The 27987-nt window shown below is 41.5% G+C and overlaps 2 protein-coding genes and 2 non-coding genes across 5 annotated transcripts in view; 1 reads left to right on the plus strand and 3 right to left on the minus strand.

Annotated features, from left to right (window-relative positions):
• Window positions 1-1762, minus strand: LOC124065621. The gene is made up of 3 exons (XM_046401148.1): window positions 1464-1762; window positions 1013-1291; window positions 1-926 (listed from the first exon to the last, which is right to left on the minus strand). Exons 1-3 carry the CDS (start codon window positions 1678-1680, stop codon window positions 790-792), a joined length of 633 nt encoding a protein of 210 aa, XP_046257104.1. The 5' UTR covers window positions 1681-1762; the 3' UTR covers window positions 1-789.
• Window positions 1763-7392: 5630 nt separating this feature from the next.
• Window positions 7393-7464, plus strand: trnae-cuc. Its single transcript has one exon. It is a non-coding gene; the product is annotated as a tRNA-Glu (tRNA).
• Window positions 7465-7934: 470 nt separating this feature from the next.
• On the minus strand, window positions 7935-8022 carry trnay-gua. The gene is given in 2 exon segments: window positions 7935-7970; window positions 7986-8022. It is a non-coding gene; the product is annotated as a tRNA-Tyr (tRNA).
• A 194-nt stretch (window positions 8023-8216) lies between these two features.
• LOC124065698 (E3 ubiquitin-protein ligase DTX4-like) overlaps window positions 8217-27987 on the minus strand; it is a 30681-nt gene continuing 10910 nt past the window's right edge. For both annotated transcript variants that reach the window (XM_046401345.1, XM_046401335.1), the window contains exons 3-12: window positions 22598-22812; window positions 21558-22438; window positions 13328-13389; window positions 13065-13226; window positions 12805-12866; window positions 12540-12706; window positions 12302-12455; window positions 12118-12207; window positions 11869-11967; window positions 8217-11750 (exon numbers count right to left, since the gene is read on the minus strand). In XM_046401345.1, coding sequence (XP_046257301.1) covers window positions 11619-11750; window positions 11869-11967; window positions 12118-12207; window positions 12302-12455; window positions 12540-12706; window positions 12805-12866; window positions 13065-13226; window positions 13328-13389; window positions 21558-22438; window positions 22598-22812 — 2024 coding nt within the window. In that variant the 3' untranslated portion in view covers window positions 8217-11618. The remainder of the gene's footprint in view (window positions 11751-11868; window positions 11968-12117; window positions 12208-12301; window positions 12456-12539; window positions 12707-12804; window positions 12867-13064; window positions 13227-13327; window positions 13390-21557; window positions 22439-22597; window positions 22813-27987) is intronic.

Here is a 27987-nt window from a genome sequence, read left to right on the forward strand (position 1 = left end):
ACAGGGCAGTGTATGAGAGACATCACCTGAATCAGCAGCTCCCCTCAGCTTTACAGCTTTGGTTCAATTTCAGCTTCAAATGATCGTTAATGTTGCCTCATGTCTGCGAGATTTGTAAATAAGTAACTAATGTCAATGTTTTTCTTGTTTCTGCTGCCCCCAAGTGGCCAAAACATTAGTTGCGGGTTGAAAGATAAGAGCAATAACAGATTAGAGAGCAATAACATCACACTCATTGTTAAACTGTATTATATCAGATTTGGTTTTGTGCTGTTTTTTTACATCTGGTGCAAAAAAAGAAAATCTACACAGCAAGCTGAAAACGCAAGATGGCAGGTTAACATCTGACAGCTGTGCTTTTTTCAGCAAAAGTACATTCTGAATTTAGATCCAAAACAACATTTTTATGAATTTAAAGTCATATTTTTGATAAGTTATGGTTTGGTCTTGAGACACAATCTCTTTATCAGCTAGCTGACGATGACTCCGTTTTCCATTTAATGCAGGGTGGATGGCATTTGGTTGGAGGCAGTGGGTTGAGACACTGAGGTAAACGTGGCTAAGTCCCTTCAGGCTCTGTCTCCTGGAATATGATTTATTCCACCAGTCACACTCTGCATTTAGAACTGGGCCAAACAGCTTCCTCACTCTGGCATTTCACTAAAGTTGACTCCTTTGAGATGAGACACAGTATACAGAAAGAGATGAACTTATCAGATTTAAAAAACACATGCAGCATGTGTTTCCTCTGTTATTATTTGATGGATAAGAATTAAAACGCGGCTGACATCAGTGTAGAGCTGATGAAACAGTCGTAGCTCTTTTTCTCTCTCTTCTCACATCAGTCAAAATAATGCCAACAGTAACCGCAGTCCCAAAGACAACCACGGGAATCAGGAACAGCCAGGACCGTGTGTTAGTGTCTCCTATGGGAAACATTTAGCATCATGAGGAGAACACGCTGACACATTGTGTTTTACTGAGAATATGAAAATAGGAGAATCAGTCTTACTTGTGACGTCCATCTTGTTCTGTCCACCACAGGATATCACAACATTGACTAGAAGAGTCTTCTGTTCAGCAGGGTTTGCAGCCACACATCTATAAGAGGAGCTGAAATCCTGTTGGTGTACAGTGAGAGGCAGAGAGAGAGCGACGCTGCTCTGATTCACTTTGTCCTCGTCTCTGTACCACAACAGAGTCGTCTCTTCAGCTTTCTCCACAAAGCACAGCAAGGTGCAGCTCTCAGCACTCACATTCAGTGTGATCACTGTAGGAGTTGGGACAGCCTCTGGAGAGGAGAGTTTTCACACAGCACTCTTTAAAGGCTCAGTTCACGTGCTGTGCTGCCCAACATTAATATTAATATATTAATATTAAAAATACATTAAATGCATTTTACGATAATACATTAACTTTAAAAGCTCAGTATGCAAAACTATACCAAGTGAAGTTTTTCTTACCATACACTGTGATTCTATAAGTTCTAGGGAACAAGCTTCCTGTTTTACTGTCAATATGATAAATCCCTGAGTCGTTCCTCTGTAGTCTTGTGATTGTAAAGAGTCCAGTGTTGTTGTTCCAGAGAACTTTATTCTTGTAAATTTCATAAGTCTTGAACTTCCTCTCAGTCACCATAGCAAGAATCTTTCCTCTAAAGGTGAGAAATCCCTCATCCATCACAGAGTCAGGTATAGTGATGGACCCTCCCTCTGTGCCTGTCAAGTTCTTCACTTCCTCAGCATCAGATGAGACTGTCACTGTCAAATATAAACAGATACAACGTTTAGCACAGGTCACAAGTTATCATTTATAGAAAACTGCAGTGTTTAAAATTATGAAGACATTTTTAAACGATTCCCACATGTGCAGAAAACTTCCTGTGCTGCTTTAGCAGGTCATCCCTGACAGATTCATAGTAAACAGAGTAAACAGAGACAGACAAACAATAAACTGGAACACAGCTCTTCAGGCAGTCATGACCGACAGGTAATAATAACAATAATATGAAAAAGAAGAAGAAGAACTTTATTTGTATTTGTCTGCTTGGGTCACCATACAAATCATAGTTGTGAATAAGAACAAAAGAAAATAAAACACAACAAGCACAAAAGTCACAGTAACAGGTTAAGGTGAGGTTAATCTCCTCAAGCAGGATATTCCAGAGGTTTGGGACAAAAGACGAGCTGACCTGAAGTCAGCAGCCTGGACGGAGGAGCAACTAACAAGGACAGGTTAGAGGCTCCCAGGTCATGACTTGGAGCATAACGAGTCAGTAGCTCTATAATAAAACTGAGGGTCAGACCATGTTTGGTGTTACAAGTTATGAAAAGAACTTTTAAATCAATCCTGGCAACTAGTTAAAGGAGGAGAGAGTTTTTGAGACCCACAAATGGTCTTAAAATATGAGAAGCAGAATTCTTGATTAGCTGAAGCTGAGCCACTGCTGCTTGACTGGAAAATTTCAACAGGGATTGTGATAGTCGAGACGCAATAAGACAAAAGTGAGCATAAGCCTTTCTAAGTGGAAAAGCTTATCTTAGTCACAAACATACAATACAAGCAACGTTTTTTTTTCTACAATTTTTATTATTTTGTTATTAAAAGATGCTGAAGCTGATTTAAAGCTTGTTTTATTACAATCCTCTCTCTTGGTTCCTGGACTTACTGCACTTAAAGCAAGTGATGCTTCCTGAGTCATTTTTAATAAACACCACAGATTCTAACAGTATACCACTGACCATTTAGCTTGTTTACATATGGACAATACAGTCGGTTCTATTTGTTTATGTATTTTGTATTGTATTTTGTTGTATATATTTCTGTATTTTTTTCAGTTCAAGGTGGCACATTTATTACACACTGAAGATTTACACAGTTATCATTAACATGCCACAGAAACTATTTATATGAATTGAAAGTGGATTCAATTCATACTGAATTAATGCTTAAATTGAAAATAAAACTTGGATCTGTGCACCATTTCAGTCATCCACACATTTTCTAACCAGCTTCACCAAAATGAAATATTAGTCAGTCAATGTTGAAGATGCAGGTTTGGTTTAAAATGACATTTAAAGGACTGAACAGATTCAGCAGAAATTATTCAAAATTATTCACACACATCTCTCAACACGTAAACACTGAACATCACACTAACAAGTTACATCAGTTATGTCCATAAAGAGTTACCTGTGAAAACGATGAAAGTCATCATGTGGAACTTCATGGTTGTTTTTGGATGTCAGACCTGAAACTTTGTGAGAAAGCTGAAACATGTTTGTGTCACTCGTGAGTAGAGCTTTGTTTCAAATCAGACACAAGCATCATCACCGCAGCTTCCTGTCCAACCTCCCCAAAGTTAAATGCTTCATTAACCCCTAAAGATCTTAGCAGTAAAATTACTGAAATTACTATTATTTTCACGAGAATTTCTTTGTTTTATATTAGTAATGCTTGTATAATTCATTTCACACCAGGACATCTGTCTTCTGCCGTCTGCAAGGCTTCCACACAGTGCCAGTAACATTAGTTGCAGTAATACTAAATTCGGTAAAGGAAAATGTCAATTTCTTGTTCATGAGATGAAATGTCCACACTGAGGGTAGAAGCTGTCAGTTATCAACTTTATCAGCTGACAACAAGGAAGTTTGTGTTCATCATCAGGAAGAATAAGAAGCATATTTCATACAAAACAAGATTTTCATTTGAACTAATGTGTTTCCCATTCAAAACGTCCGTGTTCAGAAGGAACACATCTTCAATGTGCAAGCAGCAACACGAGAGACCCAGCAAGAATCGTTCATTCAATCTACTTCACACGCGACACTGACTGCACAAGTTTATCAAGAGAGATTAACCCAACCCTCTCTATATATGGCTCTTAATTTAATCACTACAGCAGGGGTGTCCAAACTCTTTGCAAAGAGGGCTGGATTTGATAAAGTGAAGATGCCCGGGAACCAATAGTTCCTTTTGACATTTTTCTCAACCACAAAAGTTACATGCAAATACACGCTGTTATAAAACAATTTTCATTGTCACAAGTATCTTTATCATTCAAGTGGCAAAGCAACCAAATGAGCCACTCAGGCAGACGTGAACAACTCTAAAAACATTTTCATGTCTGGAGAGTCAGATAACATTGAACAAACTGTGTGTACCTTAAATTTCCATGAGTTTGATTAATATCTTTGCCTCATGATCATTTTAAACATGAGTTATAAGTAATGCATGCAATGTTGTCTGTTACCATTAAAGTTTAAAACAAGTGAATTTTGCTCTTGTCTTTCACAAGGTCTTTCAGAAAATAATAATTTGTGTCACATCTACAGGTACATAACATTAACAGTGATAACCAAATTATATTCAAGAGTTCAATAAAATAAGTGCCATAAGTCCAAGTGCATTAGTGTGCTTTTGGCTTTTCTCTGTTAATAGTGACAAATGTTACCCTTCAAAACACTCAGTTTCACATTTGTACTACCTCCAGAACTATATTTATTTTACTTATCTTATTTTAATTTGTCTTACCTTATTCTATTTTATTTTATTTTATTATTATAAATTATGTTACTCATTCTTATGTTCTATGTATGCACCAATCACCAAAACAAATTCCTAGTAATGTGAAACCTCTTCACTTACGTGGCAATAAAGACTTCTGATTCTGATTCTGAATAAGCAAATGAACAGATGAAGAGAAATGCAACATGTCCTTTTCATGGACATGTTGCATTTCATGGAAATGAGCAGAGAAGGGTTCGCGGCAAGGAGGCAGAGCCAGATAGCATTAAAGCGATAGAGGAATTACATTTGAAAGTTTTATGATTTATTTATTCTGTTTGACAGAGCTAGGTGTTCTCATTTAGGGTTTCTTACAGGGCTGAGGATTTGTGAGTCTGGGTTTGTTATTTCTGCCATTTTTTTTTTCTAAAAGGTAACTGAAAAAACTGCACTGTGCATAACGAGCACTGTAGAGTGCATGTGAAGCCAGCTGCATTAGCTGATCCAGTTTCCAATCTTGTTATTGCTGACCAGCCAAACGAGTTACCACCTGTCATGCTGTCGAATCCTGATTTAAGTTCCTACTTGCCTTTTATTTCAAAAGGTTGTGTGTCTCTTGTTGCTAGTGATGAGGAGACGCCTGTGATATTACAGGACAGAGGAGCATTCAACTCATTTGTCTTTAAAATCAACCACTTTCAATGACCTTTTTCAGTGAACTTTTTTGTAAATGCACTCTGCATAGCTCTGACTGACTGAAGATATGACAGTGAATACAACGGTGTGTTTGTATTCATCAAGCCTTTCATTCGAGAAGCTACTCTCACCATCAGTGGTGTTCAGGATGAGCCCCACAAAAGACATGACATAACATAATTTGCTTTGGTGACAGAACGTGTGGTGGCGTTTCTTCTCTTTGGAGCAACAGTGTAGAAGTTTTAACTGGACAATCAACAAATAAGTACCATGATGAAGAATGTCACCATCCACAAAAACATGGTTATTTATTTATTTAATGTGTGAGTGTGTGTGTGTGTGTGTGTGTGTGTTAGGTAAAGTTGCATCCTCAAAAATACAGGGCAATGTGCAAATATGCATATTTTACACACTTATTTTAATTTCAAACAAAAAATGATATGGGTTTTACAAATGTAGCGTTTGTTTTATTTCGTTATTTTGTTTTTATTGCTAACATCTTATCAACCTGGTCTTTATCTGAGCTCCAGTCCACTGAGCACACACAGCGGTTTATGAAATATTTGTTTTGTATGTATGGTATTTTTTTGACAGTTTAGAAGACTCTGCTTGGCTTGGAGAGGACAGAAGAGGGGTTTCCTTTGGTTTGATGTTTGACTGCAGCTGTGGTCTGACTTCACATCTCCACTATTTATTTAACAAGCCATTATTTCCCCACCCTGCCTCCTAGCCAGCCTTATCTTTTTACAAACTGCAGATGAGACTATTTTTCACATACTAATATACAGTTTTTTCTGTCAGTCTGTTTTCTCCTCACCTCTCTTATTTTTCATTGACTATTTTATTAAGACTTTAAGAATGTGACACTGAATTTGGCTGGTGCATTTGAAAAACAGTAAAAAAAAAAAAGATTTCAGCTTTTTCCGTCTTACTCAACCTCTAAACATAAATGTAGTGAGTCATTACATGCTTCCTGTTTAATGTATCAATGCTGTGTTTTATAGCCACTGTGTCTGACCAACAGCAGGTGGTACTTTTTCAAAGAATGAGGGTGGGAACAACTACGACTACAACTAAGGTGACTACATGAAAAGCTGGTTTTCACAGATTTGGTTTTAGGTAGTAGTAGTCAGGCACAGGTTTGTGAAAGTGAGGTAGCAGAAAAATGTAATAATTCAGTAAAGTTACAAAGAGCAGATTATAAAAAGCAATATGCTCCTAACTTTAATTTGCTACAGAACAGCTTTACTCTTTCAGAGAGTTGTCAGTCACTCACTTGAATGACCAACACCACAAACACAGCAATAACAAAAAATATCACTTGTACAATCTGTCAACACCAGCAGTCACACAGGACTGACTGCATTTTGTGTGAGAACCTGACAGAAAATCCTTCTTTGTGGTCAGTTTCTAAAGAAATGAAAGCAAGCTATGTGTAGTTGTTGTGGTTGGTAATATCTTAAGCAGGCTTTAACTCACTACGCCGAGCTGTGGTAGACCAGAGGGTTTGAAAGACTGGACAGCAACAGCACATCTTCTGCTTTAACTGCCTTTAAGTCTGACTGCAAGTATGACAGGAAGAGGTATCTGGTTTCCCTTCTGTAACAAACAACTTTCCACCACACATCATGCTGCAGTCAGAAGAAATATGTTTAGAGAAAATGGTGCTTTAAATGCTTTTGTGCATAGGATTTGAATTTGATTGAAATTATTAAAGAACTATACTTTCTGGACTGATATCAAGTATATTTCTTTCCTGCAGAGAACTGCAGAGAGTACAGCGTGAGCATCATTTCATACAACACAAAGTCAGAAATTGTTACCGAAATGTTAAGTGATGTTACAAAGTAGCAATGTTAGTCATTGTTATCAAGATTATGCTGGCTGGCTAGCTAGCCAGCTCAAGCATCGCTAATTTCTCACATTAATGTTCCAAACATAACACTGATTTGAGGAATTGTTTCTATGCTTTATTGGGTAAAGTTAGGTGTCCAGTGAGAAAACAGTAGTGGTGGGGGGTAGGGAACAACCATGATCTAACTGTGAGCCCTGAACAAGAGAGAGCACAGCGATATCATCTGAAAGTTTCAGCAGCTGGCTACCCTTATTACAAGAACTGCAATGAGCCATGAGGCACAACTATGTAGCACCTGGTCCTTTTGATAGTCGATTCGAAGTAGTTGTGCAACTTCCCTGGTGGTCTAGTGGTTAGGATTCGGCGCTCTCACCGCCGCGGCCCGGGTTCGATTCCCGGTCAGGGAACATGTCTTTTGTTTATTTTGATTTTTGGTACGTTTTCTTACGTTCACGTTTAAGATCCTATTTTACCACTAACTTTTAAATGTTTGTTTATTTATTGACACTTCAGTAATTTGTTCTCCATAGCAGTTACATTACTTATGGTGAAAACAGCTGGTACTATTTTATATGTACACTGAAGGTGTGACACCATCGACGACAGTATACTGCCACAGCGTCTCCACCTAAACATTACACAAAGCACTTAATTGTAACCTGTTAACTGAAACAGTGACTCATGGATCGATTTTCCAAAGCATATCTTGATTTTAACAAAACACTCAACCATATATTTATTACTGTTGTTGTAGGACAAATGATTTACGAGGGGCGCTATGTAAGCTTTGGAGCACTGTGCTAGTAATTTATTGACTCCTTTGAACTGTGTGTACAAAACTTACTGTTACTCAAATGTGGAGAGCAAAAAAGGTATGTCCTTCGAGCCGGATTCGAACCAGCGACCTAAGGATCACTGCTTTATGCACCTACAGTCCTCCGCTCTACCAACTGAGCTATCGAAGGGACATGCGCATGAAGCAGTGGCACAGCATTTTTGCAAGGAGACTGCACAATACATGAATACATCTTTAACAATATTATATATATCTATAATATATTTATATCTATTATCTATCTATCATATATGTGTCTCTTTTTTTTAAAAATAACTTTACATTTTAACGCTTAGTTGACGGATACAATTCGAACACAACAGGTAAGTTTCATTCATTCTTTATTTTTTGTCGTGTATTAATCACTCATACTCCAGCAATTAATTTGCACTATATACACTTAGCTTTTTCTCATCCCATGTTCTATGGTCTCTCTCCCATAACAGCACATTTTATCACCTCTTTCCCATCCTACAACCCATAAGCAAGATGGAAGTCCCTTATCCATGGACTTGTGGTGGAGGTATTGCCTTCAGTAGGGATGAGAACTGCTGATGGGAAAGAAATCCACATTTAAAGACGTGATAAAACTGACATAGTCATTAGTCGCAGCTGTTCGCTACATCGCTCTAATGGTTTCAGACACTGCACACCCTGGATGAAAGCCTTTATTTTCTTCCAAAGACACTTGAGGTTCATGTTAATAATTTGTCTTTTTAACTCGGCAATAACAAAATCACATACTGAATTACTGATCACACAGAATCAGCGTTTCCCCAAGTCGTTGTGCAATGTTTGGACTAACAGAGCAAGAAAAAAAACCTGCTACAACATAGGAGGAAATGGCGATTTTCTAACATCTCACAATGCTTAGAACAATCATTTTCATCATCTTACCAGCATTTGAACATTCTGCTGTGGACATTTGACCAAAGCCATCAACAAATCTACCACAAAACCTTTCAGGGCCACAAATATTCAGTGCAGAAAAGCAGCAGGACAGATGATATGCAGAAAATGAAAGTATTCTTTACCTCACAGAAGAGCAAGGGTACAAGGGTTTGACTTGTTATTAAAATCATTACATTTCACACTCAGATAAAGTCTACCATCAAATTCCTTTTCCAAAGAAAAGATGACGCGAATCAGCTTAACTTCTGTACACAATGGAAAAAAGACTTTGTATTGAACAATACTGTCTCTGTAATCCAACTGTAACAAATGAAAAAGGGCATAATTAATACAACATAAAATAAATGTACAAAACCAAAAAAAGGCAATTTACTCTATGATAGTGTCAAGAAAAATGCTATTAAAAAGCAAAGATGTAACTATATTTCATATAAAAAAAGTTACCATATAGGGAGTACCATCATTGGAGATAAAGGATGATGTGGTTCCCATGGAGTACCAAAATAATACCCTAAACCAGGAGGACACAGGATGTTGGTAGTATACACAGTACACAGATTCTCTTTCTCACTCTCTCTCTCTCACTCTCACACACACACACCAACAGGGCTTGTAATAAGGGGGTCATTTACAGACCCAACTCAGAGACTGGGCAGTGTTTTATCAGTCAGGAGGGGTAGAGACAAGAAGAGCAGAGTTGGTCAGGTGAGATGATGCTTCCTATTATCCTGTGGTGGCCAATAATCACATATTAAAGGCCCCACATTGTGGAACCTTTGTAGTCTGGCATTTTCTTTGCTTTCACTTCTGTGGTGCAGGTGCTAAAAAAATTCTGTTTGAGATGTACTTTCTAGAAAAATCAGATCTATACAAATATTTACTTCAGTAATTAAGATTCTCACAGAACATCATGGCATTGCCGGTCTCTGATTGGCCAGCATGGAAACTTGTTTGGCCTTCTGGTACTGTAAACTGGTCTGACTGGACAGATTTCAATGCTGTGAATCAGGAGCAAGTCCACATGTGATCTGTCCCGGCCATTGGTGTTAAACTGGCGAACTTTGTTTGAAGTTATAATGAGGCGTGAGGTCTTCCGTGGGTTTAATCTTGGGGTTAAGATTTGCTAGTTTATTGAAAAATCACAACACAAAACACTGTGTGTGATGTAGGATATAAGGTGTCACCCATGGGTGAAATATGTATCTAGGGAATCCCTTAAAACTGGTTGTTTGGACTGGATATCGAACATTCCAAGTAAGAATGAAGAACACTTTAATCCATATTAACTTGATCACACGTGTGAAGACAATTTCCATTTACATCAATATGGGGCCTTTAACAGATCTGACTGCCAACAGCATCCTTGTCTGTTGTGGGTTTTAAATTTGAAGAATGGTGGTACTCATATGCCCAGCAACCTTACTGGTACTGTGTGGCATTGGGCTCACCAAACCATAACTTCTGCTTCTGTTCTACCTCTTGTCCTGCACCTTCCAACCCTCTGCCCAATCTGAGGGGTTTTCTGGCTGTAAGACCAGCCCCAGGCTCTTAGTTCATTCCTTTCTGACAGTGAAGCTCAAGCAACTAAAACATTTAGGCCTTGAAGCAAATCTTCAGCACTTAATTATAGGCAACCTCCAAAAATAGTCATCTTCATCAGGTGTTTATCACATTCTCACTTTGTCTCACTGATGCACAAAAGCTTTCACATCCACTGAAACCAATGAACGCTCAAAAGGGACAAAAATAAAGATATGAAAATACTGGTACCTGTATAGCTAAGGTTAACTTGTACCACAGTGGCTCAATAGTAAGACTCCAAATAGACCCAAATGATTAGGTCTTGGTTTGGTCTTTTGTCATTTCACGCACAATCATAATCATAGGTCATACAAAAAACCTATCAAGTCAAAAATAAGAGGTAAAGAATGGAATGACATTAAATGAGGATTATAGTAACAATGGTTAAAAAAATGACACAGGTGGATCACTCGTAGTAACGATTTGATTTGTTCCAGTAGCTTGCAGACTGAGGTGTCATTCATCAATGTCACCACAAGAGGGAGCAACAGCACAACACTTCAACCACAAACAAGCAGGTGGTTTGAACAAAGCAAGCACATGGTCTCTCTCTCTTCCCCTTCATCACTCTTGGTTCACATGTGATTTAATAGCTAAAGTACCTGTTAAGCACCATACAAGTTAATTTTACTCTACTCCTATCCTAGGCTACATTCGTACACCACCCGGCTGTCTTTCTGTTACCTTACCCCTACTCCCCCTCCCCCACCACTCCAACTTCTGTCTCTTTTTCCTTTCTTCTTTCTTTCCCAGTTTTCACTGAACTGCTCTGGAGTCTTACTTAAAATCTTTTCCTGGTTATGCTTTCTCTCAGTAAAGTAAACTTGTTTTTGTCCAAAATGTTAGTACCGATTCATTCTCACTTGTAGTACCTATCATTTTAGTAGCAGAAACCACGAGTGCCATTCTTCTGTTGCTTTTCTTTCTGTGCTGCAGCTACCGCACACTCCCTCCCTGCTTCAGCTGATGTGCTTGCCTGAAAACTGTGACGTCTGGGCAGTCTCGCGCTGACAGGCGAACCCAGCAGTGATTTAATCAACACCTTGAACAGTATTAACCAAAAATCAATGACTTCTTTAACTGAAACTTCCCCCCCGCACCCCTTTTAAGTGCTGGCAGAGTGAGTGTCTCAGTCTTTTGCTCCTCCTGCTTCTCTTATTTTCATGGTTCGGCCCAGTTCTCTTTGTCTTCTCTCTGTCCTCACACACAGATGTCTCCTAGTTACTCTTCCTATCACTTTTCCATCAGTCCGTCGTCCTCTGTGATGCCCTGAGCTCGGAGCTCTTCCAGGACGTTGTCGAGGTGTCCGGGGTCTGGGAAGCCATGGCCCGTCAGGTTGGAGCCAAATTCGGTTTTATGGTGAACCTGGAACACAGGGCAAAAATGTTGCGCTTTGCTTAACAGCTGAAAACAACCCTGCTGTGCACAACTCACAAACTCCTCTCAATCTATTTCATTTGTGAGTATCAGTTCTGCTAGGTACCTCGTTCCAGATGACGGTGTCAGACTCTCCTGTAGTGCTTGAAGTACCAACTGAGAAGATCAGCCTGCGGTCCCATGCTACCAGGAGCAGTCTCAGTACCTAACAAGGCAATTAAGGTGAATTTACAAGGAGAATCCTAGAAAGCCTTGAACTAAAAAAAATTCAATTCAAAATGTGTGTCAGTATTACGAATGAATACATATGGGTTGCATATGGGTTGCATATGGGTTGCATCTGGATTGCGTTTACCTTGCGTCCTTTCTCGCTGTCTGGGAGGTAGCAGTGTCGGGGAAAGCCTCTGGCAGTGAAGGGCTTCCCTGGGTTCGGATGCTCTGGTCCCTGAAAGGAGAGGGACAGGGTTACTATCAGTAGGCACTCATGCTGATATGAAAATAAAACCAACGCCACTGCCAGACCGCTTCTTCTGGAGTACCTGAATGCCCGGCGGTATGTTGTATATGATGCGTATGGTTTTGCAGTCAGGATGCCCCGGTAGAGAGTGAGGGATGACGTGGTACTCCATCTTCCCTGCCGGTTGGTTGCCTGTCTTCACGCCGTAAATGGTTTTACAGGTGGGACACTGAAGACTGAGGAGAGAGGACAAGATTGAGTGATTATTTGCTAAAAGAAAAGAGAGAGACAATGAAGAGTTTAATGGCCTCCGTGTCTACCTGCCGTCTTTGTTGCCATTATTATACATGGCCACCAGACACTGGAAATGATACTGGTGTCCACACTGTGCTAGTCGTCCAACTGACTCAGCGCGAGACACAGGCCCCACCCCTGGACCCTTATATCCAGAGGGACCCCCCAGCGGCTCCATGCAGATAGTACAGTCCTTTGAAAGACAAGAATCAAATCATTTAATGTGAAACCAACGTTATGTGTCATATGAGTTAGCACTATGAATGATACAGACAGAAATACTTCTCATACCTCCTCTGGTGGGCTTTTTACTTTCTGCAGATACTTCTTCACCACCTCCTCAGGGGTTTTACCTACAGACAGAAAGGAGAGGGAACGGAAGAAGGAAAGAATGAAAGGAATGAATACAATCATTTCTAAAACTGACGGCATAAATTCACTATCTCAGAATAAAAGCTGATGATAAACGGACTTTTATCGGGCACATGGTGAAGTACATTTGTTGAAGCATCTGTGGCTAGTCTTGAGCAAGAGTCCTGACTTGAGCTTACCCTTGCGAGCCTGTTTCTTGGTGGTCTTCCTGCAGCAGTGGCCGAAACCTGGCACGGGTTTGATGTCGCTCTTGCTGACAGGTGGAGGGTGCAGTACGAGTTTAGGAGGCCTGGTCAGACACACGGGAAGAGCAGCTGCACTCATCAGGATTCCTGTGATCCCTGAAATACAGCAGCAGAGGAACAAAATGTCAAGTTCCACAAGATTCTCATCTTTTTCAGTCTGTGACCTGCAGCAACCTGTGATTTGACCGAGTTCTTACCCGCCAGCGCAGGGTGAACAGGACTGGAGCCGTTAAGGTTCTTCACTGGGACGGTGGGTACTCTGCAAGAGAAGATGACAGTGACATGAAGGGCCGGCAAAAACTTCAAGCTAACCTGTAGAATCCACCTCAGAGATACTCACTTTGAAAAACAGATGACTGTCATTTCACACAAACTGACAAAAATAAAGACAACAAGCCAATGATCCCAGCTAATTAACGTCCCATCAAAGTGCCGACAAAGGTTAAGGAAAAACACGCGAAAAGCAACTCAGTTCTCCCTCTGTGTTTTCCTCTTGCCGTTCTTTCTATCTCTCCTTTCCTCTGGTTGTATCTCCTTGTCTGACTTCACCAGTACTTTGTCCAGCAACCAGAGTGTATGAATGACTCCAACAGGCAGTGTGTGAGTTTATCTGTTTAGTGAGCTCAAAGAGATGGACGTCACACAGCCATATGCAAGGGATTATCCGCCTCGTCACAAAGCCCATCATCATCATCATCATTCTAAGTGACAAACACACACACGTGTCACACACAGATCGAGACAGATAGATAGATAGATACTTTATTGATCCCGAGGGAAACTAAACATCATTAGCTCTTAGAGTCCAGGATATTTGATGGTAGTGATCTGCTTGTCTATTTAGAAATTTGAGCTTTACATTTGAGCCAAGTCTTGATATTCAGTACAGCCAACCCAAGCGGGACTGAGCTCTGGCTAGCTTTAGCATTAGCTGTTTTCCCTTTGCTAGCTTCTTCAAACAGAATCAGATTTATTGAACAGGTATGTTTACACATACAAGGAATCGACTCCGGTTAAAGATAATCAGCAAAATAATCCTAATATATATGTAGCTCTGTGCATTCAGAATGTCAGGGGTCAGGTGATAATAGCCTACTCAGCTGAACAGCTGTATGTGCAAGCACAGCTGTTCAGCTGAGGTCAGGGGCAGGTTAGTCCATTGTAGGCTACACTTATTGACTGGGAGGATATTCCTTCTGTAAAACAAAACACACACACACACATCCACCCACATGCACACGTTGCGGACCGAGAGTGTGTGGTGTTACAGTCATCACAGCGCAGGACTGTCTTTACTGTTCAAGTTGCGAAATGACTGCTGGAGGAAATAAACGCACATACATTGAGGACATGTGAAGGCTGTGTTCACGCTCCAAGTGTCTGATAACACATCTGCTGTTAACTAACACTGCTCTTAATTAACATTGTGTCAGTAAATAGAGGATGACAACCAGTCAGTCATACTAACAGACTGTAGGCTGTGTGACAGGCAGAGGGACAGTGATGATCTGTTGCTGGTTTAACTTTAACAGGCTTTCTGTGAGTGCACTAAGCTGCTTTCACTTAACCCCACTGAGTGACACACGCGAGTAAATGACTCATTGTAATGTGTGTAAGTCTGCACCAGTGTGAATGAGGGAAAGTGTATGAGAAAGACCTCGTACGTGAAACGGGGTATTACTTCAAACACTTCAGAGAAGAAAAGCAGAACACTGAGTGTGAGCAGAAGGACAGTAAGAAAAACAGAAAGCACAGATGTAATCTGCCATGAATACAAATGAACAGATGTCACCAGGTGATAGTGGTGCAGTCGGGGTCACATCAGAGCGAAGACGGGTTAATGGAAAACTGATTCACAGACAACACCAGTGGGTTTCCTTTCCTGCCTATATAGTAGTCGAATGCCACAGGGGTCAGATGCACAGAGCAGTAGTGGGACTAGTCACAGAATACGTTAAAACCACACAGATGTAGAAATCCACAGGTGTCTACACAGAACCTGTGCAGGATTCAACTGAGCTACAGAGGAAAAAAAAATAAGAAAAGTTTTCAGCATATGAGGTCCTGGTGTCTCTTCCCCTGACAGGTCAGAGCTGCTCTGGCAGCACAAACAGGACCTACACAATATTATGCACGTGATAATCATGTTGTGGCTGATCGTGGATGCAGTATAATACATTATACTGATGTGGTTATATGACACATAATACTGTCTTAGATTTTGGATATCAATATATCACACTGTGGCATAAGTGTTGTCAAATGCAGCGTAGTATTATCTTGAATACAACCATGTGTTTGACAAAGTTGTGAACCTCACCCCATCCTCGCTTGTGGGCGGCTGAGCCTTTTCAGGACGCTCCTTTCACACCCAGTCCTGATACCATCAGCTGTTACCAATGAACGTGTTTTGTTTGCCTTGTCTCAGCTTGTTTGACATGTGTTGCTGGCATCCATGTCTCAATAAGCATATTTTCCCCTTTTCCCACTACAGAGCCTGACGATGCTGTGTGACTGTCTTCTCATCCTACTTTGTTCAAAAAGAAATAATACTGTTGCACAGGTACAAATGTCACACATCACACTGTGCCCATTTACAAAATTTCAACCCGAATTAGCAGCTGTGTTTGCAGTTTAACCCGACGACCTCGATCTCTTGGAGGCTCTGACTCCGTCCATATTTGGTCAAATATCCAACAGCCAAATACTGACATTGGTTAGCTGACACATTTTAATCACATCAAATTTCCATCTACGTTGATGAGATTAGTCCAAGCATCGCTCTGTAATATCAGTGCTCTGCTGTCGTATGCAGTCAAAGTAGTTTAAGATCTTAAACTTGTCATAAAGATTTATTTATGACAACAGAAGGCAGACAGACAGAGAGCCTCGTCTGTTACAAATAGGCTGTCTGTTGATGACGGATGGGAAACACTTAGAATAGATCTGTGTTGGATCAAGTCAGTGAGAAAGGATGACAGTGATCTCATCTCTCTTACACACACACACACACGGTAATCACTTGTTGACAGTCACTGGATCTATTAATATTTAAGAGGCCTGCTGTGTTAGCAAGGAAGGCTTTATGGTATGAGGTAGGGTGGAGATGGGGGGAGTGTTGAGTCAAGCCTGATCCTCCATAAGCTTCATGCAGCTCATTAACATACTTTCCAGTTGCCCCACTGATGTTGAATGGTCAGACCTTGTTAGCCATTTCTTTTTTATACTCAGGGCTCAGGGCATCGGGGCTGTCACGATGCTAGAACTTTAAATGCTAGTGTGAAAAAATTCTATCTGACACCTCTCTACAGCAAAGAGAAAAAAAGTCCTCGGCACAGAGAGTGTGCACACACTCGCTGATGAGGTTTGCTACTCTGCGTTAGAGAACCCTAAAGCCACATTAAATGAAGGGTCATTACACCGAAGCTGCTGGAAAGCAATTTGACTGAATTACTTGTTTAAATAACCAAGAAACTATACAATTACTTATATATGTCATTTTGAGCTTTCAAAACAAGACAAAAGGAGGAAGTATTTTAATGTTGGCAGTGAAAAAGAAAAAGTACACAAGATTTTTTTTTTCCAAGATGCCAGAGGGGGAAGGGCCTGGGACTCCCTGTCTCTTGACCCTCTGCGACCCCAAACCCACCCTCCTACCCTCCGCCCGCTTCCCACCGGATCACACACTCCCTCAGCTTTGTCTCACACACTCTCCCTGTCCCCTGTGTCCCTCTCTTATTCCCCCCTGGCCCAGATGGACATCAGCTGGACTCATTTAGACACCAGACAATAACACACTCCCACACATTCTCACACAACATATTGTCACACACATAAAGCTGCGCCCACAACCTCGCACACTTTCCTACCAACAAACAAACACACTGTTTCTCTTCTTTGTTATCATCAGAATTTTAGCAAATTACTGCAAATCTGAGCGTTAAAACCTATTTCATCAACCACCAGCCACATCCGTCAAGGCCTATGTCACTTGTGGAACATGAATGCTTTTTAACCTTCCACATTGTCTAATTTTTTTCCCCTCATTCTTCTTTGTCCAAGGCTTCACTCTGCACATATTCCCTCAAAGTGTGAAAAAGCCATGTTTCCCTGTGTGCGGTCACAGCTCCCTCTATGGGCCACAACACAGGATTCCAGCGAGGACTCCTGCAACCTGTTGGTGAACTTAACACATTCTCACTGCTCCCCTGGTCTCATCTCTCTTCCTAATGAAGTCAGACTCTCTTTCTCGCACCCCTTCCTGCTTAATTTGCTTTTCCTTAGTATGCTATCCATGTACCCCCGACCCCCACCGCCAACTCATTCATTCCCTTTGTCTCATTCCTATAATCCCCCCACTGGAGAAAGAGAGCAAGGGACAGCACACATTCTTAACTGCATCTCCCCTTAGGATTGTCAATATTTACTTTTACTGTGTGTGTGTATCAGAGAAGGACAGTGTGTGTGTGTGTGTGTGTGTGTGTGTGTGTGTGTGAGAGAGAGAGAGAGAGAGAGAGAGAGAGACCTTCCTCTCTCTTTCTGGTGTTGGCCTGATTTCTCGCACCACTGTGTGATCAATCTTTGATAGTTTGCTGACTCGTTTCTTTGTCTTGCACCACACCCCTCACCGTCGCCCCCACCCCATTCCCATAAGACCTTGTCTTGGGTGCTGTCTGAGTCTGAGACTGTCTAAACACACATGCATGTATCTACAGACCCCTCCCCTCCTCAGAGTTGTGACTGTTGGGGGTAGCAACAATGCTGACTGGACCAGTACCATTGTGTGCCTCAGAGGAATATGGCCATAATGAATATGCATTATAAGAACACCCACCCCCCTGCGACCGACAAATGCTAAAGGAATCTATAAGGATAAGATTGAAGTGAAGACATCTTCACTATCTGGCAGAATTATGTGTAAAATAGCACAAAACTGTACAGACTGCTAAGGTGAAGGAAACTCATGAAAATCAACAAAAAAATACAGAGGACCAAAGGAGAGAAACTGGAGGACATGAATACAGAAATGACTGGGGAGACAGAGGGGGAAGGAGAAGAGAAGAGAAAGAAGAGAAAACTAGTGGAGGCTCAGCATTGTGCTGCTAATGCAGCCCAGGCTTGAGTGATCCAACAAAGGTTACTGTGGAGACCAACAATGAGGCTCTGAGGGGCCCAGCCTGCCGAGACGCGACGGGAAAGGAGGGAGGAGAGGAGTCAGGGAAGAGGAGAGGGGGCAGGGTAAAAAAATCTACATCTCAAAACCATCTGACCTTGATTTCAGTCTGAAAGCGATTATCTGCAAGAATCTGTTTTTTCAGCCTCTGGTACAAACAGTTATGGAATGTAAGTACAAGTTGAAGGTATCTGTATTTACTTGAGTAATTACATCTTAACTACTTTTAACTACTACTTTATCTTTCTGTTCCACTACATCTAAGAGGTATATCTTTAAGAGAAAGTTCTTAGCTCACAGGACAGCAGCCCTGCTAACATATGATGATCTTACAGAATCTGATGCACTGCTGTAGACATAAAGTAGCTCAGATGACACTGACAAGGAACGTTTTACTGTACAACGAGTACTTGTACTTTTATTCGTCATATTTTACTGATAATACATACTTTTACTCAAGTAAGGTTTTGAAAACAGGATTTTTACTTGAGGTGGAATATTTTTGTGGTATTAGTACTTTCACATGAACAGCTTTGAATACTTCAACTGAAAATGCATCACTTCCTGCGCAGGCAGAGGTAAACTTCTTCATGAGAACAAAGAACATTCACTTACATGACACCCCTGTTGGATGACATCATGGAACGCTGGAAAATGTGACTATAAGATCTAGTCTGTCTTTTGTCAAGGTTTGTCAAAGCTAGGCTGTGACGAAAACTGCTTAAAATCTGCCTCTGTGGGTAAACACTTTCATTTCCTCTGTATGACTGTCAAGCATGGTGGAGATGGAAAAGACAGCAGTGCACTCATCAGTGCTTTATGGCTTCATTTAAAGGCACAGCTGTGCTTTGAACTAAATGTTGACACTGCATGGTAGTGGGATGGACTGACAGACAACAGACAGTCACTGCCACCCATAGGTTTAGCTTCCATGGCTGAAAGGAAAATATAATTTTTATATACATAGAGAAAAGAGATTACAATGACTGGAGAATCACGCAGCATTCGAATTGTACTTGTAAATCCTTTTCTGAATTGTTTCCTAACATCCGAAGCTGAAAGTGACAAATCAAACGCCACCAAGTCGGAATTCCAACTCGCCATCTCGATTGACCTCAGAGGACACCGAGTTCGCAAACCAAGATGGCTGCCCAGAGAATCAACTATAAATAAAGATGTGGTTTTGCTTGTTTTAAGTGCTTATGTCTTTTTTGTGTCCAGTTTAGTAGGCTATGTACACAATACTGTCTTACTGCTGTCTATCACCATAAAGCTATGGTCTTGTTAGGCGTAAAATACAGCATAACGAGTTGTTTATCAGCTGGTGCTGCTTGTAACCGGTTGATCTTGCTATCACAACAATGGATGTGATAACGTACGATAACGTTACAAATGACCTGTGTTGCATTGCGGCAAACAGAATGCATCCAGCTCGGTTTTTAACTGATGTGATGTCACTCCGAGTCCGGAGTTATGACTCAGGAGAACAACCATTACCTGGCAGGGCAGGTAAGACTGCCAGTTTACCCCCAAACAAAGTCAGATGTGGTGTATTTGCAGAGATCATTTCCTAGCAGCTCATTCACCTCCCCCAGTCCGCCCCATTCGCTGTCATCTGCAACTGGTCAACTGCTGTTTGTGTTTTCTCCTCACACTGTCGTGCCAACAAACAAGAAGACCTCAAGTTGCACTGAATACGCAGGCTCACACAACCGAGTTCAATAGCAGCTGTCCAAATGCACCTGACTGGATTTAGCTGGAGTTATCTTGGTGATGGTGAAGACAGACTGACATGAAAACACGCCGTTAACTTTACAGTACTGTTCTGGCATCTCACCGTGATTGTGAGATTTTCTTTGTCCACATGTTTTTCAGTAAATTCCAATCCAACAAGTGTGTTTTTCCATTGGCTGGATCACATGTTTCCAACCTGAGGCGATCATGTGGATCCCCTGACAGAGCCAGACCTTTGCACCATGCATACCGCTGCATGCATAAAATAGCTTCAGAGAGAAGGAGGTCCTGCTGAGCCACAGCCTTCACACTGTTCATCTGCCCTCTCCCACAATGCCTCCCCCCCTCCCCTTCTGCTCTACAGATGCCACTTCACAGATGGACAGCACACAGAGGACTCGGCTCACTTTTGAAACACACCAATGGCAAACAGACATGCACATGCTGAAACATATTCCACAGGAATTCAAGTAAACATTTACAATGTCAGTTTATAATTTCAGCCTGGCCTTGTTTCCATTTTTCAGATTATTTGGTTGTAGTTAGTCTACATTAGTTGTTAACATACATTTGATTCTGAATTGTAAGGTCAGCAGAAATCACTGCCTGTGAGTGCAGCTGACACAGTACCAACTACTGAATCTCTCTTGTGTCCCCATTATAATTCTTCTGCTGTGCCTTTTGCCTGTCATTCTATCTGTCTTCTTTCTAGTTTAGTGGATTTTGTATAACGCACAAGTATTTCATTAAAGAAATTAGCATATTAACGCTAAACAGGCCTGAAACCCCAAGATACAATCACAGCAACAACAGAAGAAATGAGCGTGAGTCACACCTCTGAAATAACATCACAGTCAGATTACAGTCAGAGTGCAGAGTAACAAATGCATGACTCATTATAATACAATCAAGCATAACACATTCTGATGCGCAAGGGTTGGATGTATGCATATGAGTTTATGTGTACATACTTATTTAGCATTGCAGGCACAGCCAGGCATATCTGCATGAGTATTCTTGTGTGTTTGATCATGCAAATGACCCTGTGTTAATGAGAATTTCTTACTGCATGCCTGTACAGATTTAATAAATGTTTGTGATTACAATAGGGAGAAAATCCAGTATCAGTTACACTCTGTGACAACATACTGCATGCTGCGAGCGTAATCCTTCAACCTAAAACACCTTGTTCTGTTGAGCCAAATTAAAAAAAAAAGAAAAAAAGAAGGGGGCCATAATGCTGGTCTACATTTAAATTTAGACCGACAGTTGGTAACACTAAATCTGAATTTAGGAACGGTAAAGCAGGGCAGGAGCTTTATGATTCTCAGATATTCTGACCCTGCAGCTCTTTGTGATGTTTATTGTGGAAATTCACAGTGCAAAAAGTAAAATAAATAAACATATGATAACAACACTTGAGCACACCATCTTCAGACCATGCAAATAACTATAAATGAAGCTGCTGGTGCTGTTTGTCTTCTTCCAAAGTCAGAGGTCTTGCTTTTGTATTTACTCACCCTGATGCTATGAGCGCTCTGGACTGGGCCATCGCAATCCTCTGTAACGCTGGTCTGCTCAGCCCGGCTAAGCTTGATCTCTGTGGCAACGGGGCATGGCACACTGTTGCTGCAGACGACGGGGTGCGCTGTGGCTTCATCACCACTGGTGATGGAGAGGGTACAGGAGAAGGGGGCGTGGTCACGCTGCTGGCAGGGGAAATTAATGTGGCAGTTGGCACCGATTCGCTGGCTGACGATGAGGAATGCTTGGCAGGAATGGACGGAGGGTTCATATTTGGGTTGGATGACGGTGGCTGAGGAGGCGGGAGGGATGGTGGAGGTGGTCTGGAGGAGATACCCAGAGAGGAGGTGCCGGCGGTGAGGGCAGCCAGCGACTGAGCAAAGAGTTGGGCGTTCCTTCGCGGAGAAGCTGTGTTTTTGGAAATGGCAAGACCATGCGGCAGCGTCTGGTAGTAATTGGAGTTGGAGTTGGAGTTCTGCTGCTGTCCTCGTCCCAAAGTGGCTGATTTAGATGGACTCAGAGGTTTGGAGGCAGCAGGTGCTGAATTCTTGGGCCGCTGCATGGTTAGTGAGCGTCTACCTAGAGTCTGTATACCTGCTCCTCCTCCCCCTCCTCCTCCTGTATTGGTCTTCACACTAAGGACCAGCATGCACTGCTGGCAGGAACAAGGCTGGCCCAGTCCAGTAGCTGATATGCCCCCATTGGGATAGACAGAGTTTCCAGTTCCCAAAGTGGTCCCTGAAACCCCAACACCCAGTAGGGCTCCACTTCCTCCCACACCTCCCCCTTTGGGCAGCGGGAGAGGACCAGACACCAAAGGGTAGGTCATGTCAGCACGTCTCTGAATCCTCCGACACCTCTGGCTCTGTCTGTTCACCTGCAGGAGAACAGAACAAGACGTTAGCATCTGACATTTCGGATTACTAGCTGACCCTCGTAATCACATTAGTAGGATGATGCTGTTAAAAGCTAAATAATTGGCTGAAGAAGTTTCAGTTTGCTTTTGTCACTGATGTGTGTGTGTGAAGAAACACACCTGTGTCATGTTCTGAAAATCAATGAGGTAGCAGAAGCCAAGCGGTGTGAGGTCGAGGCAGGGCTGCTGGCGGTGGTGGGCGTTCTCGATGGCAATGGCCACCTCCATGTCGTAGGGCGTCCATGTACCAGCATCGTTTTCCCACTCCCACTGCCAGCCCTGACCAGGGGCCGAAGCAGGATCATAAAAGCTTCTCCGCACTGGACGTATGGTACCTTGAATGGAAAGAGGATGAAAAAATGTACATTAGTTAATAGACTCTGCCCAAACATGTTTCTTTAATAGTTAACCAGGAAACTCTCCACCTGATAAAAGACCCAGGGTTTCAAAAGCAAAGCTAATCAAGTGGGGAACGCTGCAAAATTTAGCATATTATTTTTAGATGGCTTGGTAAGAGCTTCAGCAATGACAAAAAAAAGTAAATAAATTACATTGAATTGACAAAAATTTTTAAAAAGTATCATATAGTGATGCTGGCAGGACTGGGTATCATTTGAAAAACATTACCGGTACCCTTAAAATGATACTGACACAAACAGAGTATTTAATTTGATTCCCAACATATGTTTACATCAAACACACACCATTCACCACACCTCAAACTGTACGGGTTGATTTGGCAATTTTTTTTATATCTGGGTACAAAAAGAATCAAATTCAGGTATCATGTGTGTTTTAAGTTAAGTTTCAATACTAATTAGTAATATGTTATCTCAGCCACTACCTTAAAGATATCGAGTACCTATGCCAGCCCTGAGTGCTAGTGCAGCCAAGATACAAAGCAACAATACAAAAACAGATGTACACAGTGAATGTACACAGCGAATGAACAGTCGCGTCATTGCTCTAGATTCTGGAAATGAGTGGGGGCTCAGTGCTCAAGCATCAGAAGAGTCACATTTTGTACAAGCCAGAGGCTCTACGCAAACTTAAGCTGCAGTCGAGGAGCCATGTGTGCAGACAAAAAAAAAATCTCAAGAAGAATGTTCTTTCTTGCTGCAAGTGAGCCAACACACAACAGGCCAACTGTTAGGAATATGCAGTCCACTAAGCTGTAAAACACGCCTGCATAGTTACATCAGCATCTTCACACACTAAGCTACAATACCTGGGATACATGCAATACTCTATTTATAATTAACGGACTAAAATGTTACAGTGAATCTACAGATTGAACATTCAGGCTGATGGCTGAAGCATTAGTCTGAGGGTAGCTGATGGCTAGCTGGGGCTTCACCTAATTGGCCAAAATAAAATAATTTTTCTCCTCTTCGTCATGGATGTTCATATCACAATGACTGACAACTGATATTTTGAATCAATATACATTTGCAGTAAAAAGGACAACTTTAATGTCTCATCAGTTGCAGTTCATTCCAATTCAATGTGATGAGAACTACATACTTTACGACTGACAATATGCAACAAGCACTGGTTACAGAGCCTCGATGTAGCCTTTCTAACCAGATGCATGATTTGATCATATACTCATATACTTGCATCTTAACTTTCACCCCAATATTTCAATGAAAAACACACCCATAAAAAATTGGAGAACAATGGAATAAATAATTTTAAATACAAATAAATAACCAGCAGACAACAATGACTCTTTCTCCCAGTACGTCGGAGGGGTGAGGGAGTGGGGGTGGTCCCCAAAACAACCAACCAGAAACGGCCTCTGTCTCCAGGGGTAACAGGCTATTCAGCCAATGCCAGCACAAGGCAAGGAAGGCATATGTGAGTGTGTGTGTGTGTGTGTGTTGGAGAGTGAGTGAGAGACTAGCACAAAGAGGTGATATTGGCATAGTGGCATCAGCACACAGACATCAAAAGCAAGGGACTGAAAGGATGGGGGGTGGGCATTTGTTTGGTGTGGACAGAGAGACGGAGACAGAGAGGAAGTGAATAAATAAACTGAGACATCACCCACTGTACTGTTGTGTCTACAGCTGTCCAGAAGTTCATCTGCTGGAGGACTACTTAAGAAGAAAATCCTGACATGCCAATAGGACAAGGTGTGTTACAGGAAGAGACAGAGAAATTTATGAAGAGGCTTTAAGATGCATGAGATAAAGGCAAAAAACAGTGTTTGTTAAACCATACAACCCCCTCGTCCTCTGTGACTCTTGGTTGAATGAATCCAGCACAGCAGGGAGCACTTGACCTGCTGATTACCAGGTGAAACTTTATTTCTCTCTCAAACTGCAGAGTTCATCCACAGTCAGACAATCAGCAGACTGCAGCCGAGCCGCACTGCTGTCTGTCTGTCTGTCTGTCTTTGTGATGTGGGCAGCAGAGGGCTGATCATCTTCCAGAGAGATCAAACAGTGCCATTAAGTTATTTCCTCAAGGTTTGTTTAAACAGAATGTCTTATCTTTTCACACTGACAAAAGAAAAACTTTGAATTCTTCCAAATGACTAAATTCTAAAGATTATTATATACGCAAGCTGTGTTGAAAAGCACAGACGAGGACACAAACAAAAAATGGTGAACGTTTGTCCAAAGATTCCTGATGGCTCATAATAAAAGGCAAAACGTTCAGCTTTATTGTTGCCCAAGGAATTCTTGTACGTATACAACAAAATCCTTTATGTGAGCTGTGTGTCCAGAATGACGGTGAAATACCATCGATCCTGTGATAGTCAGTGCACAAAACGGTGAACAAGCGATAATCTTCAATACTCACAAATTCTTGAGGCAATCAGGAAGATATAGTCAAGTTTATACATGTTCGGCCTAGTTGGTGTTATATTGTTATGACTGAGGATAATAGGCTGATTTGCAAGAGCGTTAGCTTATGAAGCGTTAGCTTATGAAGCTTATGAAGAGTCCTGCTCCCATTGTTAGTTCGCGATTTAGTCATATTTCTTTGGCAACAATGTCGCTTTTTGGCTGCATTTTCGCTTTAAGTTACATTCATTCTGTTATGACAGGCCACCAATTCAGTTTTTAATGCCAAAGCAATCCCACCGAGGTGAGGTGGGGTTATTAATGAGGTATTAGACCTGTAATATATGTGTTTATGTGATATGTTTAATATCAGAAGATACCATGAGCTGAGATCTCAGAACTGGTATTGGAGATAAATGTTCAACAGGTACATCCCAAATCTCACATACACTACATATACTATGTAGACAAAAGTATTTAGGCAAACCTCTATTATAGAATTCAGGTGTGGCGTGGGGCTGTTTTTCAGTGGTTGGGCTCTGCCCCTTACTTCTAGTGAGGGGAAATTTCGATGCTTCAGCATACCAAGACATTTTGGACAATGCTATGCTTCCAACTTTGTGGCAACAGTTTTGGGAAGGGCAAAAATTCCCACAGAAACACTCTGCAAAGCTGTCTGTGTATTTAGAATGCAATGTCATTAAAGTCCCTGTTGGTATAATGGTCAGGTGGCCCAATACTTTTGCCTATATCGTGTATGATAAATGATTATCTTTGATTTAGATCAATTACTTACAATTGTAGCCCAGGGTAAAGAAAAAAGCCAGACCTGTACCTTGAATTGTTCAACATATCTGCAACATGGGCAGCGATTTAGAGGAATCAGGCTAACTTTGTTGGATAACTTTGGATAACTTTGTGAGTGTGTTTGTTCAGAAATTATATACAAGGACAAAGGAAAGTATTACTGGCTCTGACAGTCACAGCTGTAGTGAAGTGTGTTTCTGCGTTAAACAGTAAAAGTGTGTATGTGTTGTACACAGCCAATGTCTTAATCCCACTGCTCTCTCATAGCACCACACCCCTTCTAAATTTTTCCTGTGAGAGCCGCATCGACACAAGGCGGGCTGTTGCTCACATATGGCAATCACAGTTGAAATCAAGTGCAACATGTCTGGGTGTGTTCACATTGGATTTATGTAGTGTCAGACTGTTTGTGTGTGAGTGCCGGATTTTAAAAATGTGAACCCATGGTCTATGTTTAACCTACTGTAAAGAAAGTAGGTGTAAGTTGTTTTAAGAAAACAAAAGCATATACACTTGAGCTGAATAAACTGTCCACATCCGTAAGAAGAGTAAATTGTTGTTACATGCGTGGCAGAAGTGTGCGGAAATATGTGTGACTACTTAAGAACATAAGGAAGAGAAATGAAAGAGTGTGAAATGTATGAGAGTGAATGAGGGAGAGGACAAAGAGGCCTGAGGCAGGTGGAGAAAGAGACTCGCCATCTGGTCTTTATTGTTCTCTCTTCCACTGACCCCTCCTTGCACGCACACACACACACACACACACGGCTGCAGACTGACCAGCAGGCTAGCACATGTTAGGGTGGGGTCATGCTTCATGCACGGCAGGAAGGTGTTTGTACCCCCTTCACTTATCAAGAAACCCTCTGTGGGAAAATTCAGCATTCAGGATGAGCCAACGCTTCCTTTTCATTTCTGCATAGCAGCCTGTGCTTCCCATCCCAGCCTGTGGTGTCAGAGTCAGACGCCTGGTGGTCTTTCCCAGCACCACTCAACCACTAATAAATGAGGCCGTTTACCAAAATACCCTTGCTGACCATCACAGTGAACAAGTCGTTCTGAATCTTGTCTATCTTTGAAATGACAAAATAACAACTGGGGCAATGGCAAGTCTAGCCATCATCAAAGTGATGACAGTAGCTGTGTTTCCACCAACATATTTTTATACATATTTTAAACCAGAAAATATTTAACTTAGTTCTTGGCATCCTCCCGTATAGTCCCATTATATACAACAATATGGCTATTAGTAGCCAGAAGTACTTGTGGAATGATGAGTAGACCACATCATTTCTGGCGACTTCTTCTTCTTTTCCTTCTTGGTTGGCAAACAGCTGGTTTTGTTTCTGTTTCGCAACCTCCATTTCGTCTCAGTTTATTATAACCATGTGTAACAGAGCAGAGCCCTTTGCGTATCCTAGTTTATTTGCACCAAACCAGTGAATGGAAGCGCAAGCAAAGTGCTTTGTCCTTTTTTGCGATATCAAAGTTAGCTTGAAACTGACACACGGCTAGTGTAGGGGAAGGTACTTCACAGACTCTATTGCACAAAAACACACACACACACACAATCATCTTGAGCTTCCCTGCCAACCTGTCCCTCCTAAATCAGCCACAAATGCATACCAAAACTGTGTGACCTCATGCCTTTTTGACTTTGTATCCACCCATCAGAGGAATAACAACATACTCCTCATTATCTCTGTCATATCTTTTTCCATTTCTCACCCCTGAAACTTGACAGGTCCTAGTTTGAACTCAGAATGATTTCTGTCCTAACCTGAACCCAGCCCGAGGCAAACTGGATGAAATTGCTGCTATTTTCCTAATGATAACTTAAAGCACTTCTCAAAAATATTGCTTGACCTCTAGTTCTACTTCTCCACTCATCATCCTCAAAGAGCCCTG

Source organism: Scatophagus argus, chromosome 2 (genome assembly GCF_020382885.2).
Source record: "Scatophagus argus isolate fScaArg1 chromosome 2, fScaArg1.pri, whole genome shotgun sequence".
Classification (NCBI taxonomy): domain Eukaryota; kingdom Metazoa; phylum Chordata; class Actinopteri; family Scatophagidae; genus Scatophagus; species Scatophagus argus.

Bases quoted from the DNA above. Each gene is read 5' to 3' on its own strand.
- LOC124065621 (XM_046401148.1), bottom strand. From the start codon at position 1,680: ATGGATGAGGGATTTCTCACCTTTAGAGGAAAGATTCTTGCTATGGTG. The intron at 1,292-1,463 runs GTAAGAAAAACT...TCTCCTCTCCAG, and splicing joins TTATAGAATCACAGTGTATG to AGGCTGTCCCAACTCCTACA. The intron at 927-1,012 runs GTAAGACTGATT...TGTTTCCCATAG, and splicing joins GAACAAGATGGACGTCACAA to GAGACACTAACACACGGTCC.